General features: G+C 30.4%; 1 protein-coding gene across 1 annotated transcript in view; it reads right to left on the bottom strand.

The window, feature by feature from the left end:
• Positions 1 to 16,664, bottom strand: part of LOC106714869 (neural cell adhesion molecule 1) — a 30,307-nt gene extending 13,643 nt beyond the window's left edge. The window contains exon 1 of the mRNA XM_014507989.2: positions 16,436 to 16,664. Within this exon, the coding sequence (XP_014363475.1) occupies positions 16,436 to 16,511 (76 nt within the window). The 5' untranslated portion in view covers positions 16,512 to 16,664. The remainder of the gene's footprint in view (positions 1 to 16,435) is intronic.
• Between the last annotated feature and the right edge of the window lie 320 nt (positions 16,665 to 16,984).

The following is a 16,984-nucleotide window of genomic DNA, read 5'->3' as shown; positions in this document are numbered from 1 at the left end:
GGATTAACTCGATGGAAAAGCTTCTACGGTACAATGGATGCTCGCCTACGATGAAATATATTTCATTTCATATTTTCTTTATTCTATTCTATTAATCTGTGATAGATTTTTAATAAGATTTAGTGTAGTATTTTAAGAGAATTAGTACAGAAATATGAATTGTAGGAAGAAGTGAAACAAATTAATACAACATTAAGTACATTTAAGTGAAATAAATTGCGATTGAGTGCTTAGAACAGACAAAAAAATTACTTAAATCGTATAAGACGTGTATTTTTATAACTTCCTTTTGTATCGAGGCCTTATCGAATTGTTTTATTAATTGTATGTATTAAAGTAGTTATACAAAATATGAATCAGTTTAAATAATAAATACATGTTAATACGTTTGCCGCTACTTATGTAAAAATGAAACGAGGCGTCTGCGGTAATTCTATTGCCCAGTCAACTGTAAAACTGAGATTGAGGTCAGACAATTCATCCCTCGCGCGAGGGTGCGTCGGCGACGGGCTGGCGCGCCCGACCGGCGCCCGTGACATCACGGGCCAGATCGATGCCAGCAGATCATCTTTACGTTGGCAACCATCCTGAAGAGGCGTAATTCAGAAAGTAAGCCAATCAATACCTGATACTATGACGTCTTTAGCAAATTCGTTTTCAAGAATATACTGCAAGGTAAATTTTGATTTAGCGTTGAACTCATTTACATGTCTGCGTTTCATTAACTAGCAAACAGAGCTCGACATGATTATTTTGTTCTTTTGGTGAAAGAATTTTTAATATTGGTTAGTAGCTAGTAAGATAATCGAAAAAACTAATTTTTGCGCTATCATTTATTTTAATATTAATTTGAACAGTTAAACATTGAATTCTAAACATATTAAATGTAAAGTTTCATAACATATTCGTTTATATTCCTGATAATGTATTTGAAACACTTAATAATGCACATATACCTTCCATAGTTGTGGAAATTTGTCGATGTAGTTTAATACAAACTTTGTATGAACGAGGTATATGTTCGTAATTTCGTAACAGCAGTATGATGAGCTACGTGCCACAGGCTCACAAGTTTACGGACTTGTATTACAAGATAACTTTTAATTTAAGAACAAGGTAAGCTAAAATGTAATAAAAACTTTCTAAAGCAAAATTTCAAAGAACTAACTCACTATATGCTAGGAAGCAAAGTTCTATTCGAAAACAATAGAACAAGTTTTGTAATTTAACAATATTAAAAGTATTTTTATAAACTTATGTTTAGACAGAAAAATTTCTTATTTTTGTTTGTTTCGCAACTTTGTTATATAGTATATATATGTTAAATAAGAGTATATGGCTTATAAGACTTTCTTTGAAAATCCTATTCTAGGAATGAACCTGAAAGTTATATGAAGCGCATGAAAGTGCGAAGAAAGAAAGGAGAATACAAAAAAGGAAAAAAACAGAAAACCCACTTGTCTTCATTGTTATTTTCAGTATCTTACTACGATCAAAGAAACAAACTATTCAAGATGAATAAAGATATTACATTAATTTAGATTTCGTAATCATCGTAAGGTAACAAACTCCTTAAAAATCTTTTCTGTTTTTTTGAAAAATAAAGCATCTTTTGATATAGTAATAAGACTTGTACACTCGTCGTTTGTTCGATATCATATGATTAAGTATTTAAAAATTTTAGTATTAGCCAATGCATACAATTTCCGGTATTGTGTTCCTCGAGTGCCAACAATTATTCGTAATTAAAGGCGTTGTGCAGAAGACTGGCCGGACAGGCGCTTTCCACGCTCAATGTTTATTAATGTTAATTACGTCCCGCAGGAATGGAATACTCGCTGCCAGGAATCTTATTTGTCTGCAAGCAAGAGCCAATATTGTATGAAATGCTACCACCAAGCTTTCCCCTATATTAATTTATATCATCCTATACTTATTCATTTATTCTCTTATTATTTATATAATACATTTGATAAAAAAAAAAAATTAACAAAATATTATTATATAAAAAATAGTATACCACCGGCTGCGGAATCCCATTACTCAAACAACCAGTGGTGTGGGCTACAGAGACAGGAACCTCCTAACTATGCGCGCGGTTTCTAAAATAACTGCCTTTTGTATCAGGCCCTTAATCTTCTATTATTATTACCGTTTCATTGGCAACTTTTGGGAATTATGTGTTTAATTTTAATCCAATTATACATTAAATGGAAGTGAATTTATTGAAGCCTTATAGTTTATTAAATATACTCAAGTATGAAAAATACATATAGTTTAGTCCAAAGGACATCCTTACGAAAGAAACTCCTCATTGTGTAAACATCCAACGTCCTTCGTGTATTTCAACTACACGAGCGTCCCCTATGACTACATCGTTAAACATCACGTAAACGTTATTTAACTATGATGGAATCCAACACATAAACTTTATGTTCAAATGTATGTAGTAACCTAAATAAGAATGTATACAGTTTTTTTTTAATAAATGCTATCCCGAAACTAGCTCAGTACATAAATACAAAACGTAAGTTTAGCGGTTGTTTGATTTAATAATGTAAAAGAATATATTATTAATAAATTTCATTGTAAACATTACTAAATGTACCTAACTTTTAATGCTGCCTTTTTTTAAACCAAACTGCATTTCATATTTGCACAAAATAAACGAAATATGCGACATAAGCCTGAAACACAACGCGTACAGTGATTTATGAAACACGTTTGCACTGAATCTTAAAAAGCTTAATAAACAAATGTAATAACTCAAGTCAAAGCGACTCGCTCTCGCAAGCTATATGAGTATTGTTCGGAAACTAATTTACATTGTATTCATATAGAAGTATTTCCATTATTAGTTCTAAATAAAATACGTTCCAGCAATATGTATAATCAGACATGTGGATTGGAAACGAAGCGTAAGCCCTTTAGTTTTTAATCTATGTAAATAATACACTTGTGTATGATTCGGGTTTAGATGTTGTACCAAATTTATAGGTATGGAATAGTTTCATTTTGTAAGTATGTTTCAATTCATCATAGAAGGGTTATAGAGATGATTTATTTATCCTCCGTAAGTAACGTATACCTAATCTTTGAATCGATTAAACAAACCCATTCACCATTAGGTTTATATTAAAATATTTACACACGACATATGAAATGGTAAACTATGAACTAAAATTTAAAAATAAACAAGTATAGCTTTGATAAATTGTAGGATTTGAAGGTATTGTAGTAAATTTCGTTATCAAAAGAAAGTGATATGTTGTTTATAGGTTTGCAGTTAAAAATGTCAAAAGCAATGCAGGAGGACCATTAATTTGCGGCAGCAGATTCCCGCGGCGCGCGCTGCCAAAAACTGTAATCGCAGTACCTAGGTGTACGGCGATAAATCATTGTCTTACACCTTACAATACCACAAGTTATAGCTGCTTCGACCACTGTGAAATTTATACTTTATGAAATGGATACGTCTAAAAAGTAAAATAAAAACACATATTTTATACTTATTGTTATTTTTAAATTAAAGTCAATTAGCCCGGAAGTTCGTTAGAAAACAAATCGAACTAGACCTCACTTGCCGAATTAGCCGCCAATTGACTTCCTGTAGCCATTTGATTTTTTATTTAGGTCACGATGAAGTTCACATATAAAATAAACCCAAATGAATACTGATAATTACTATAAAAATATTACCTTCATGTAAGATGGAAACACGCACAAAACATCCAATCTTAATTTAGTAGGCACCAGTGTTTCCTGGGCTCAACTTAATTTTTAGGATCACTTACATTGTAGGCATTCCACGTATCGTTTTATTTTCCTTTCCTATTCGTCAGAAGGATCCTTTCAATTTGATTTATACACCACGGACAAAATCGCTTATATTTCCAACACACATTACTCTTCATATATATCCTCCCTTCAACTTGTGTATGTTTTCCTACGTTTCCTATATTAAAGAGAGTTTTCATTACTTAGTACGTTTCTAAAAATGGTTTTAAAAATTTTATTTCTTTACAATTGAACTAGTCATTTCGCTATTTTTTAAAACAAATTCGTTAAATTAAGAATGTTTAAACATTTTAAAACTAAGCTTTAATAGAGAGGAGTCATCATAAAACCAGCTAAAGATTTAAGCTTTTTATGTTATTTTCATGAGATCCGAATCTACGAAGTGAAAATTCATGATTGGTGAATAAATTATTACTCAATTACAATTCATGAGTTATCCACGGCAATCGCGCTCAGAATTATAATACTTTCTTAAAATCACTCATAAAGTGCGCGTTTAACTTAAAGTTGTAAAAATATGGGCAAAGTTATTCTTCTTGCGTATGTATATGATTTGTTCTCTAGTTTTATTTGCTAATCCATATTCAGCTACAATATAAGATTATTGTGGCAACATCTGTTTTGTTTTCTTATTAGTTTTCTTTCTTCTCAAGTTGTTTACGCGCTTGTGTGTGAATAAAACTTGTAATAAAATATTTATTGTTTCGTAACCCAATATCTCAAATCGTGGCAATTCTATTTATATAAGTTTAAAATTACAAAACATAAGTAGTTATAATTAAAACTTGCCTAAATAAAACATGAAAGCTAAACCTGTTCCTATATTATTATTAGTTTAATTTTTAATTTTACTTGATTGTTAAATTATTTTATCTATGTACGAGTACATCGAGTCAGCACTGCTGATACTATTTTACTTTCTTTTGCTATTTCAAACCTTTCGTTTTTTTCGTTCCGTTGTCATTTACATTTTTATTATCTCCACATTAATTATAATAAATAGGTCAGATTTTACTATATTTAACATAGTTTAATTGATTAAATATATTTCATGTACAAATATTTAAATTTTTATGGTAATACTTGTCAAGTCATATTTATCTAAATTTGTAAATTCAAAGTTGAAAACTTCCTGCTAACTTAAACGCCAACTAGTTTGAAATGATAATTTCTTTAAGTTGTATTTCCATTTAGGTAAAGTAATATTACATTATTTTATATATTACTAATATACATAGAAATAGTCTTATTTAATGAAACTATATTAACTAAAGTAGTCATGTTCAAAAATAATGTCCTAAGTAATTATAACATAACATATTATTAATTAGAATAATTGTAAAGATTCCGGTAAATTGAAGTTATAGTCAAAAAGTAGTTACAGTCAAATACTTGGGTAGACCACTTTAAAACAATGTCAAAACAAGAGTTCCGAAGCTTAGCAATATGGTACTCATGGGAGGGTTAGTCAGTTATAGTTAAGGCGAGGTCATTGTCCTCTTTAGCCTGATAGATGGGTCAAAGTTACGTAATAAATTGACAACAAAAACTCGCTCGCCAAACCCTTAATTCCTTTTTTACGTAGGCGTAGATTTTTTACCAGTTTGGATTTTGTTAGTATTCCCGTTTATAATCGTCCGCAAATTTCATTAAAAAAATGAGTTTTTCGTTTATTTCAATTGCATATTTGAGACAAATATAGTAAATTCTAACTTCGCGTAGTTACGATAAGATTTTCTTTATTTTACGTATTCAAATTATGCGACGTAACATGTTTCAGAACAGATTAATATTTTTTTAATACATATTTCTTCCAAATTTTAAATTAGTCGAAATGAAAACTCAAAAATAGATTATATTACGCGAAATATCTTAGATTTAAGTAATAATTTGAAGGGCTCATTATAGACACATATTTAGCTAAATATTTATTTATGACAATAACAATTAAAACGACTATTAACTATGAGTAACTTACAACTTATAAACAAACAAGAGACCATTCTTTTAAATTATCACTACATTTTTAAACATTTAGTTACAAACAGTACTAAGCACTCTCTCTGTAACTCTACTTTCCTAATTAAACTTTTACACCTGAGATGTTGAAAAATACCTGTACAAAGAGCAATGTGACTGGCACTCCTTAATCTCTGTTCACTATATTTAATACGATTCTTTCTTTTACTGTATATTTTAAAAACACAACCAGCGTCAAATTAATTTTCTACCGGGTTGAGAGAAGTGCTATTTATTTCACGATAAAATGCATATTGCGTATTATTTTGGAGGCTGAAACTAAGGTTTCAGACCGTGGCAATAAGTTGCCACGATGTCGCGACGACGCTAAACCTTGAATATAAATCCAAATTTAAATGTTTATGTACTCCTTAAGCCTATTTCTACTCTTCTTATTAATATAACGAAAACCTCAAATATTTAGACCACGAAGTAACTTTTGAACAAAAACCATTTTCAACAAAATTTTACCTAGTCCGACGTATATTTAATTTCCGTCTAAACACATTATAACTAAACTTTATACATATTTACTGTAATGTTATTCTAGCTTAAAGCCCTTTCACCTTTATATTTAGCGGTTTTACGAATGTTACAATTTGTTTCTCTTATTTATTCGTCGCTTTCAAAAAGTTTTTGATCCTTAACCACATTCAGTTACTGAAACCCGCAAACGTTTCGAACTTATTTAATTATAATACACTCTGAATTTACTTACATTACACATTTTTAACTATGTACATTATTATAATTTTCAAAAACTATTAAATAATAAAAGTACATTTTGATCAACGTTAAAGGAAGGTAAAGGCTTTCGTTATCATTTATTGCTTCCATTGAATTCATTGGTCTTTGAAATTGCTTATTAGTAAATTGGTGATCATCGAGTATTTGTCATTTTCGAGGTACGTATATCGCTTTATTGTTCTTATCATTTCACAAAACAATATTTGAATTCGTAATATTCCTAAAAGAAAGTGACAATCACCTTGTCACCGTTACAAATCTAATCTGCATATGTGATAAGATATAGGTAAAAGGGTCGAATGAAGTGTCAGCAACGGAAGGAGGTCAACAAAAGAATTGAATCAAAATCTTACATAGTCTAAAGGTATTGAATAAATTATTCATAAACAATATTAAGAACACTACAAGTTTACTTTGATTTATTATGAATATTTATAAAATCTTATACTTTTAAATAACTTATTTAACTAAGTATTTAAATAACGGCATGTTATAATTCATACCTGAAAACATACCCAATAATCTCATTAACTACGTTAATATTTGTACTAATACCTCATGATATAAACATGTTATTAAAAAATATATATATCGATCCATTCCATCTCTAATGTATCGTAAGATATCTGTAAATATCAAAATGGCAGGCCTCTAGATAACATTTGTTCTCCGATGTATGCTTGTTTGGATGAGTTATCGAATATGCAAGCGGTACAAGAAAATCTTATAAATGTTTAGATTAAATTTAATGATAATTACACGTGCAGCTTTAACTCGAGCATATTGAAAAGGCCAACGTCACCAATTAGCCCGTCGACACTGAAATGAATTAAATTTGAGAGTATCCGCGTGGCCAAGCGGCGCGAGATATTCAGTAATTTATTGCTTCGAAATGAGACCGCTCAATACGCCCTCTATGAAAACTTTTCAGCGAAAATATTTGACTTCGTAGCTCAGTTACGAGAAGAGAAACTTGTATTACTAATATTACTGGGTTCGATTTAATTCTAGTAAATTTATGTTTTCAGATCTTCATTAGGCTTAGTGCTACTACCGCTAGAACATAAGGTTGAACCATATTTATTAATGAAAATCTATTATATTATAATATCAAATGAAAAAATGTGTATGTTGCTTAGAATCGTCAAATTTCCAATATAAATTTCTCAACTTACAAGGTCGAAACAAATTCACAATTATCAAATAAATATTTTTTTATTAAGAACATTGATATAAAATTTCATATGTTATGGAAGAACGGGGCATCCTGACACAAGTATGTACTTACTTAAAAGGGTGCCTCAACCTAAAATTTCTTTGTAATAACTGTGTATAAATTTCAAGTACAGTTGCACATGTAATGTACTGTAGTAACTTGTGTAACTGTAAATAAATAAAATGTATTATTATTATTATTATTGATTAAAATGAGATAACACATACTATACGAAAGTATACTTTGATCAAATCAATCAGATATAAGTAATAAGATTAGTACGTAAATAGGCATTCGAATGATGGTGCACAAAATTATTAATAAAAAAATAAACTATAATGAAAATATTAATAAATAAAAAAACTACACAAAAAAATCTATTATATTTATATTTTTATTAAAACATAGAAGTTATCTGCTGCGACGTCTATAAAGAACCCAATCGTGTCCTGACATCTTGGTATTGTATAAAATATATCGCTTCTAGTAGCCAGCTCGTTAGCACTAACTAAACAGAATCGTAACAGATATAATAGGATAATATTCCACTCGGGTAATCTATAAATAAATAAGATTACATATATAGTATATAACCTAACAACTAAGATAGATTCAAAATAAAAATCTATGCATAGATTTTTATTTTGAATACGGACTTTAACACATCATTTTCAGTGTTTTGTAAATATAAATGTTATGTTACTAGAATAACAAGTACTTATTTAATTAGAATTAACTAGCTAAAAATAGCTAAAATAAAAATATTTTATGAACATTTTGTTTAACATGTTTAACATGTAAAATATAAGAAAAACGTGTAAATATGTTAAAATTTGTAACATTATGTTCTATCCAGATTTATAACATCATTCACTGCTTTATTACTCCTAAAAAAACATTAGGAGTTATAAAGTGCCACAATAGGCGTGACTTAGGCAATTTTGCATGATCATTTTTCATATTAAGTCACGAAATGTATTTCGACAAAGATTTAAACTATTATATACGAATATTTGCAAACATTATTAGTAAGGTAGCGCTTTGATTTTTAAAAACATATATGTCAAAGTGCTTTTGTGGACTAATTTCAATTTTTAAGTTAAATCTGGTCGTCTTTTTATTATTTTTATAACAATAAGTGAATGTTAAATGAATATTAGCGATTGTAAATTAAAATTATTCAGATTTTTTTACCGGAGGGAAAAGTTACTACAGTACATTACATGTGCAACTGTACTTGAAATTTTTAATAATACCTTTTTTATACTCACATACATTCATAATACATTCGCATTCGTAAGTGAACTGTTTAATGAAAGAGGTCAGGGACGTCTGAAATATTCATAGGAGCGGGAGCCGGTATGAGTCTAACGAAAGGACAATTTAGACTTAAATATGTGGCTAAAATTTAATTAAACTTTCCGTCTAACTTTCAGCTTTGATTTAATGTTTAGGATTTTTGTTATTTTTTTTGTAAACTTTTAATGAAAAATGCGAAAAACAATGTTTTAACGGATTTTTATTAAGTTATTTCGGATTAAAGTTGTAACATTTATACATTTTTTATACATCGTCTAAATTAAATAGACTCAAACATAGAAGATTTGTTGAAAGATTCAACCTCTGACTATCACGCCAATAATACAAAGTAAGTATGAAAGCGAAGGACGAAATATCAAATAGATTCAGCAACCGGAACATGATTTTCTATGAATAGAAATCTTTTTAATTTTGTAAATGGATCTTGAATCAACATAAGTCAAACTGAATTCAAGCCGATTTTGATTTCGAGCAATCAATTTTTTTTTATTCTCCGAGCTCATTTATTTTCGTATTACGTTAAAAGACAAATTATCCGAAATGTTTTCATTGAAGTAATTAAAATGTAATTGAAAATTCTTATTCAAACGAACAAAATTATCTTTTTAATGCATTATTTTATAATGAAGCGATTTCCAGTTCACATGTTATGAGGGGAACAAATTAAATGAAGTATTTGGTATGTGGGCGATACTATGCGTAGCATCAGCGCGGGTCAGCTGCATAATATGATTTAATTTAATATTTATATTATAATTACCTGCACAAAATAAAATAAGATAAATAAATTAGTGGATGGAATAATTTATTTTTGCGTAGTAGAATTTAAAGACTTAATCTTTTCGTGTTAAACAAGATAATGTAGGAACATGAATCTAAGAAAACAAATAACCAATGCAATAAACATGTAAAAAAATCGAAGCTAGGACATTGCCACTACAACGCCACCGGTTATCAATAAAGTGTATCAACAAGGATTGTTGTGTGTGAACCTTGTTTTTCATTCCTGTATTTTGAACATGAAGCCTAAACTATACAAGTGTTTCTTTCAATCTGAAATTAAAATATAAAGTAACTTTGCTGATAACCGTTATATTATTATGCATAGTAATCTGACATTTCGGTATGAAAAATGACAAAAAAGTATCACAAAAAATGTTGGCTCCGAATCCATTATTCTTTAATTCTATTTCGTTTCATTATTCAACAATTTTCCACTTTAGCAGTGTTGAGGGAAATGTCCCGCGAGTTTCGTACATCTCACATTCACTGAGTTAAATTACGAAGTTAGGAGGAATGTAAATTTTCATTTATATCAAAAATGGAAAATGTATCAAGTTACTCGTACATGCAGTATTGGGTATATTCGCTAATTGTATTTATTTACTACTCTAATTAAAAATAATCTACCTATCTAAATAAATAAATATCAATACTTGTGTGTATATGCTAAAAATAAATATTGTTATTAAACCTTTCAACAAATTAAATTAAAATTCGTCTGTTTACAATTATAATTTTTCTATCTTGTGCAGTAAGAGATAATTTTTAACTTATTTCTATAATGTCATAATTAAATAAAAAACAGTTAGCTTGATGTTAATACCGGCCTTTAGATTAAGCAGGTTATTGCCTCCAGGGCCTGACACGTTGTAACTGAGCCGCGCCTGCCCAACACGCCCCCTCCCCCACGCACCACACGACCTCACATAACCTATTCCCATGAAACATCGCAAACTTTCCTAATATACGACAAATAGTATAACAACCTTCATGACAATGTTTAATTGCATGCCTATTTTCACTATTCCATTTGCTACTTTTTTATTGCGTACACCGTATAAATAATCTATATTTCATTTTAAGAGTAGATAAGTCCTATTCTTTTTTTGTTAAATTTATAACGCATAGGCATATACACCAAACCAGCCTGATGTTAAATAATCCGCCCATCAACATCCACAACACAAATAATTATTAGGTAAAATACCTAATACCTAAGTTAAAATATTAGGTGTTAAAAAATCCTAAACACAATTTCTTGGCATAGAAGATTATTTAAGTTTTTGTTCTTATCTTTAATTAAAAAAATCAAGCTTTAATTCACAAATTGGACTACATAAAAATGCAAAAAGTCCAAAAAAGTTCTACTCCAAGCACTACCGTTGTTAATAATTAATTAGTGAGAAGATTTTTTTGCCTAATTAGAACGCTAGACTGTGTCACAAACTTATTTATTCGTTTTGTCGTCGATGTTTCCAGGAAGGAATTTTCAACATAACAAAATTAAAATGGCTGACTCTGAAGATGACCCTGAAACCCCTAGAGTACTGCGACTATGTTAAAAACTACTACAATTGCTTTAGTATGCAAAGTTTAACTGTAAAGATCGTTATCGACTTTGGTAAACGGTATAAATGCAAGCAGCAAAAATGACAGACGTCGTTATCGCTGCGTATCTTTGAGTAAATTGAGCCGTACACAATTTTATGCTTGACAGAAGACATAGCCATCCAAATAAGACTCTTTTACATCCATCAATTTATTGACAAACTAATATAGCTTTGAACTCTGACAAAACGGAAAAGTGTAGTCACATGGTAGCTATTTGTATTACATAGCAGTTTAATGAATCTGCCCATGAATGAACATTTGAAACGTTTCAAATAGCGACGAGTTAAATTTTGCTTTGAGCTCGTTTTAACGATAAACAGCTGAACAAAAAATTTAATTAAACTTCGACTTTCGACATTTTTAGCTTTATTTTTTTGATATCACACAAAAACGAGTTTTTTCATCATTTTGACAATGAAATTTCAATATCGATAAAAATAGTCCGGTGAAATAAAACAATCTAACCAGTTATGTTTCTTTGTTATGTTTTTTGCGTTTTAATTTGAATTTTAACATCTTATACCGTATATGTTTAACCGATTTTGAATAATAAGTTACTCGGAGTGTCTCAGCCAGTCTAGTTAATTAGTTTTCTATTGTCTTTTCTAAGTGTCTTTTACAGATTCACTACTTAAAAGATTTTATTGCTGCTTTCAAAAAAACGTTGATTTTATTTACATCCATTTAAAACATTTTTAAGTATAATCATAGCACATAGTTTTTATTTCAAAAAGTTTTTCAACGTTATATACATATACTAAATAACACGGTACCGAATATAACGCAATTTTCATGATAAAGTTAGACACGTTTGGCAAACTTTTAAATAACGTGATTCGCATAACTCCTATACTTTTTCCGTAAATCTGGAAATTACAAACTCTAAATATTCGTAAAATAATTTTAAATAGGTTTATTTTATTATTACTAATTATTGACATTCAAAAAGACCATTGATTTCTTAAAGTATTACTGGCCAGTGAGAAAATAAGATTTAAGAAGACAATTTTTATAAGACATGTCTATGGAATTTCATTAATTTATATAACGTAAACACACTTAGTCATTGGATATACTAGGATTTACTGGTAAATCCCGAATCGCATTAACTTAAGGCAGTTATATTTGGCACGTAGCCAAGTGAAATCGTACCTATTTCAAAGATTACATCAATCAAATGTTAATACCAAAGTTTACCAATCATGACTCATGTTATTTATCGAAGTCTGGTGGATTAGGGAAATTCTATTTTTAGATATAATGTGTAAAGGAGATTGCTTCGTAAACCACAAGTTATTTAACTATTTGCCTATCTTTATAAAATCAACATTAACTAAATTTAACATCTTAATAACTGTACCCTATTTATGGCAAATAAATGAATTTTGAATTTTAAATTTTTTGGAATTATTTTCGCAAAATGATAATTGTTCCTTAGCTTCGAAAATTTTGTAAAAAATAAATGTAAATGTATGCGCAAGTTTGTATGGTATTTTAGTTTTGAAACCCTGACATTTATTTAGATGTTATACCTGGTCGGCGGCGGTGTATCCTCAAGCTTTATTTAGCTAGCGCCATCGTACTCAGTTTCAACGCTTTTACCGAATATTTACAAGTTTACAAATTCATTTGGAACGGTTTGTGGGATAACCCTACGTAAATACTTCATTCTTAATTTAATTTGAACCCACTTGTTTATTTTTAGAACAAGTAATCGATATCTTCTTCGCAAATTTAAATGGCTTTGTAATATGTATGTAAACTGAGATACTGGAACGCGGTATTTCGCACATCTAATCTGATGTGGATTTGGTTTGAAGAAACGCTAGAAGTAGCGAGCCATTTAGCAGCCAGGCTCCCAGCACGAAATCTAACTTGGAGAAAACTCTTTGTTCCGTTTTCGCTTCGGTTTCTCATTAAGCTTCGGTTCGGTGTCGGATTACTTTCGTGTCAGTTTGTTAGAAGCATAAAACTTCTATGGTATAGCATAAAACTGCTAGACAAAATCGTAACGGTAGTAATTATACTATGCTTGTCTTTCATAATAAGTAATTCATTTGGCATCTCTATAAACAAAGTTGAATGGCACATATGTCCATTAGGCAGCGCTCGCGACAAACGTCATCAATTAGCCGGACGCCATTGAAATGAATTTAATTTGAGACCATCCAGCGGCAATATGAACCATTCCATAAATTAATGTCATGAACGAACTCACAATACTTGCGTTTGCACTGAAAATTTTGGTAAAGTACAATGGGTATTTATACGTTCATTTTCCATGATAAAATAAAGTATTTTTTCTTTTGTAACACAAGGTGCAAGTTAGCAGTAGGAACAACTACAAAAGCTCATCGTTGACCATGAACATCTGTGACATCAGAATGTTAATGTGTAAGCTGAGATACATAAAAAGAATAAGTACAACCTGAGTTCTTGCTGACAAAAGAGTTATATTCATTACTGTCAGTTGCTCGCGACTTTTTTAGCATGGAAGTATACTATAAGTAATACTCCCGCATATATCAGCTACCTTCCAGTGAAAAACCCGTTGAAAATGGTCCTGTCAGCCAGTTTCGGAACTGATTTTTTTATATTACATACTCCCTGTATGAAGGGATAAAATTAAGTATGTGTATATTAGAAGAAGTTTAAAAGTAGTGCCAGTAATGGAATAATTGAGAAGTAAAAGGTTAACGTGGTACGAATATCTAATGCGGTGAGAAGATAATCACACAAATGTTAGATATTTGATGCAAAAGTATTTTAAAAGAAATAAACTAACAGCGAAATAGTGAATTTAACTCTACTTCTAAATAATCTTCGCAATAGTATAAATTCAAACCGAACGTAAGTAAACAAAAATGTAACAAGAATGTCAGACGTTCCGCAATGACGGATGGAGAGAGACTGCCTCGAGCAGCAGCGCACGCTTCCTTATAAAACCTTTTGTGAGACTACCCTCAACAGTCTGTTAGATATTTGACATGTCTAGTGCTGCGCCGATACACCGGCACAGTGTTGATTTTTGTCTCTAACACAAATAAGAAGTAATGAGATTGTGGATGGACCCAAATATAGAGGAAGACCGAAGAAAGTATGGATGATATAAATGTATGGAATATTATGTACCACTCTACTGCCGAATCTCCATAGAAATAAGGGCAGGTTAACAATGATGACATACAGGCACTCCAATTTTATTAATATAGCTTCATTTAATAATGGAAATTAATAGTATAATGGCTTCGATAGCTTTCAGATTGCTTCAGAATAATGGAATTATTTCATCTGTATAATATTGGTACGTAATTTGCCACCTGTTCTGAGTTAATTAAGTATGTACTTACACATTTAAAGTCATAAAGAATATCTTCACAATTGAACATTTCTAGAAATTCGAGTTACCAAATCGTCAAATTTCCTTCATTATTTTACCTATCGGAACACTTCACTCAGTTCAATGCTTTTATTTTTATTCCATTTTACATTAACTTTCAAATATTAAACTTTTTTTTACAAAAGTAGCTGACACTCGCGAATTCGTTCAAGAGAATACATTTTCAAAAAACCTGAAATAGTTAACTATTTTATTTCTGTTGAAAAATATTTATGGCCTAAATTTCTGTTCGAAAAGGGCAAGATTTAGCTTTTGACTTGTAGATAAAGTTAGGCAAATAAAGGGGTGTGAATTAATGTTTTATCTGTGACCTTGGTATGACTTTTGACGTTAAATTGAATTATGAGGCCTTATATAAGTTATAGGTTCAAGCGGTTATTGTCCTTAGGGCTTGGCCTTCCGCCCTGTGCACCGCTCCCACATTCTTGCGTACTACTTATGTGGACACTCGGACAAACACACGCAGCATATATTGGTATGGCAAGATGTTAAAGCTGCGAATTATCTTCTTCATTTATAGTTATAATAACAAATTGCACATCATTATTACGAACATCATGTAAGCCGATTAATTCGCACATCCTGTAAACTAGAAATGCAATCAATAAAAAAATGTATAAGGGTGAGAGGCATTATCCCTATATCACTTCGGGGAAGACTAAGCATTCAATGACCTCACACCGCAAAATCCATCTGTTTATTCAAATTCAAAATTCTTTATTTCGGACAACAGAGATCCATATTTGGTTAGTAAATTACAAAACTAGAAACTTAGATGACTAGGGTTAGTGGAAATACTGCTAGTAGAGGTCACAAAACACCGATAAAAACAATAACGTAAAAAAATAACTTATTTATTCAGTTATTGATCATTTTATAAAACAGGAAGATCTTGTAATTTTTATATACGATATTAAAGTGTAACCTCGTTTAGTTGAATGAACTATAATTGACACACGGACTGACCCGCCAATTAAACGTATGACCAATGCATTCAAGATTTTTTTTTATTGTTTCGACGATGATATGATCTGGTGACTAAATCAAGGCGGATGTGTATAATTTGAATAATAATTTACAAGACTTACAAATACGATGGCTAAAAATGATCTTGAGACTAAAAAGTTAAATTTTTTACCACAATTTCCTGGTAAAAGTTATCTAATTAGTATCAAATATAATAAAAATATTAATACAATGTTTCCGTAACTTTTATCACTGTGATTCATAGTAGAAAAATTTGATATTTTATCATAAAGCATAAGAACACATTTGCATTCTGTTTTATATTCTTTTTTCATATCTAAGTTGATTTTATTTTTGATGGGCACTAAATTGTCGATTTAATTGACATTAATCATCTTCAAAAATAATAGTTATACTAACTGATAAACGAACTACGTAATAATCTAAACGTTATGTTGTACATTTCAAGCCGGAAGTTTTTTTTTTTAATTATCACAAGCAAATAAATCTTTATGAACGCAAATGAGGACTTTATTTTACCTCTGTTATTTTTTCAAATTAATTACTAAACTTACCTGTAAAAACTAAGCTGAACAATACTATAACCGCTGCCCACCTCATTTCGGCGATAATACACGATGTTTTACACATTAGACGACATGTAATCACAACTAAAGTGTTCTAAAGAAGCGAAATTTAAAAGGCCCGCTTCCTGAAGGCTGGCAAAGTTTTCCGATGTATGCGAGAGGGGCGCTCAATGCGACTCGCGGGTCCCGGTACGAATGTGGAACTACGGGCCATTCGGTGTGAGTGGCGGCCGACCTATGACACGCATGCGCGATGTTGACCCCAGTATCAAACGAATTTAAACTTGGACTTTATGATTTTAATGGTGACATACGTATGATGAATGCCACTACCGTTAGGTAATCTGTAAGAATATCTAGTTTTAGTAGGTACAGATTTATTTTTCTAAAGTTTATAATATAAATGTTGCTTAGACATGTATTATGTAAAAGTCTTAACGAGTGGTTTTATATTCATTATTTTCTTTTTAAACATTGCGTCATCTAAAATAACAGAATGTGCATCGCAGTTGTAACTTAAAACTCCTTCGTGGAATC

This window comes from Papilio machaon, chromosome 7 (assembly GCF_912999745.1).
Source record: "Papilio machaon chromosome 7, ilPapMach1.1, whole genome shotgun sequence".
Lineage (NCBI taxonomy): Eukaryota > Metazoa > Arthropoda > Insecta > Lepidoptera > Papilionidae > Papilio > Papilio machaon.
The sequence above is the reverse complement of the archived record's forward strand: the minus strand, read 5'-3'. Positions and strand labels throughout refer to the sequence as shown.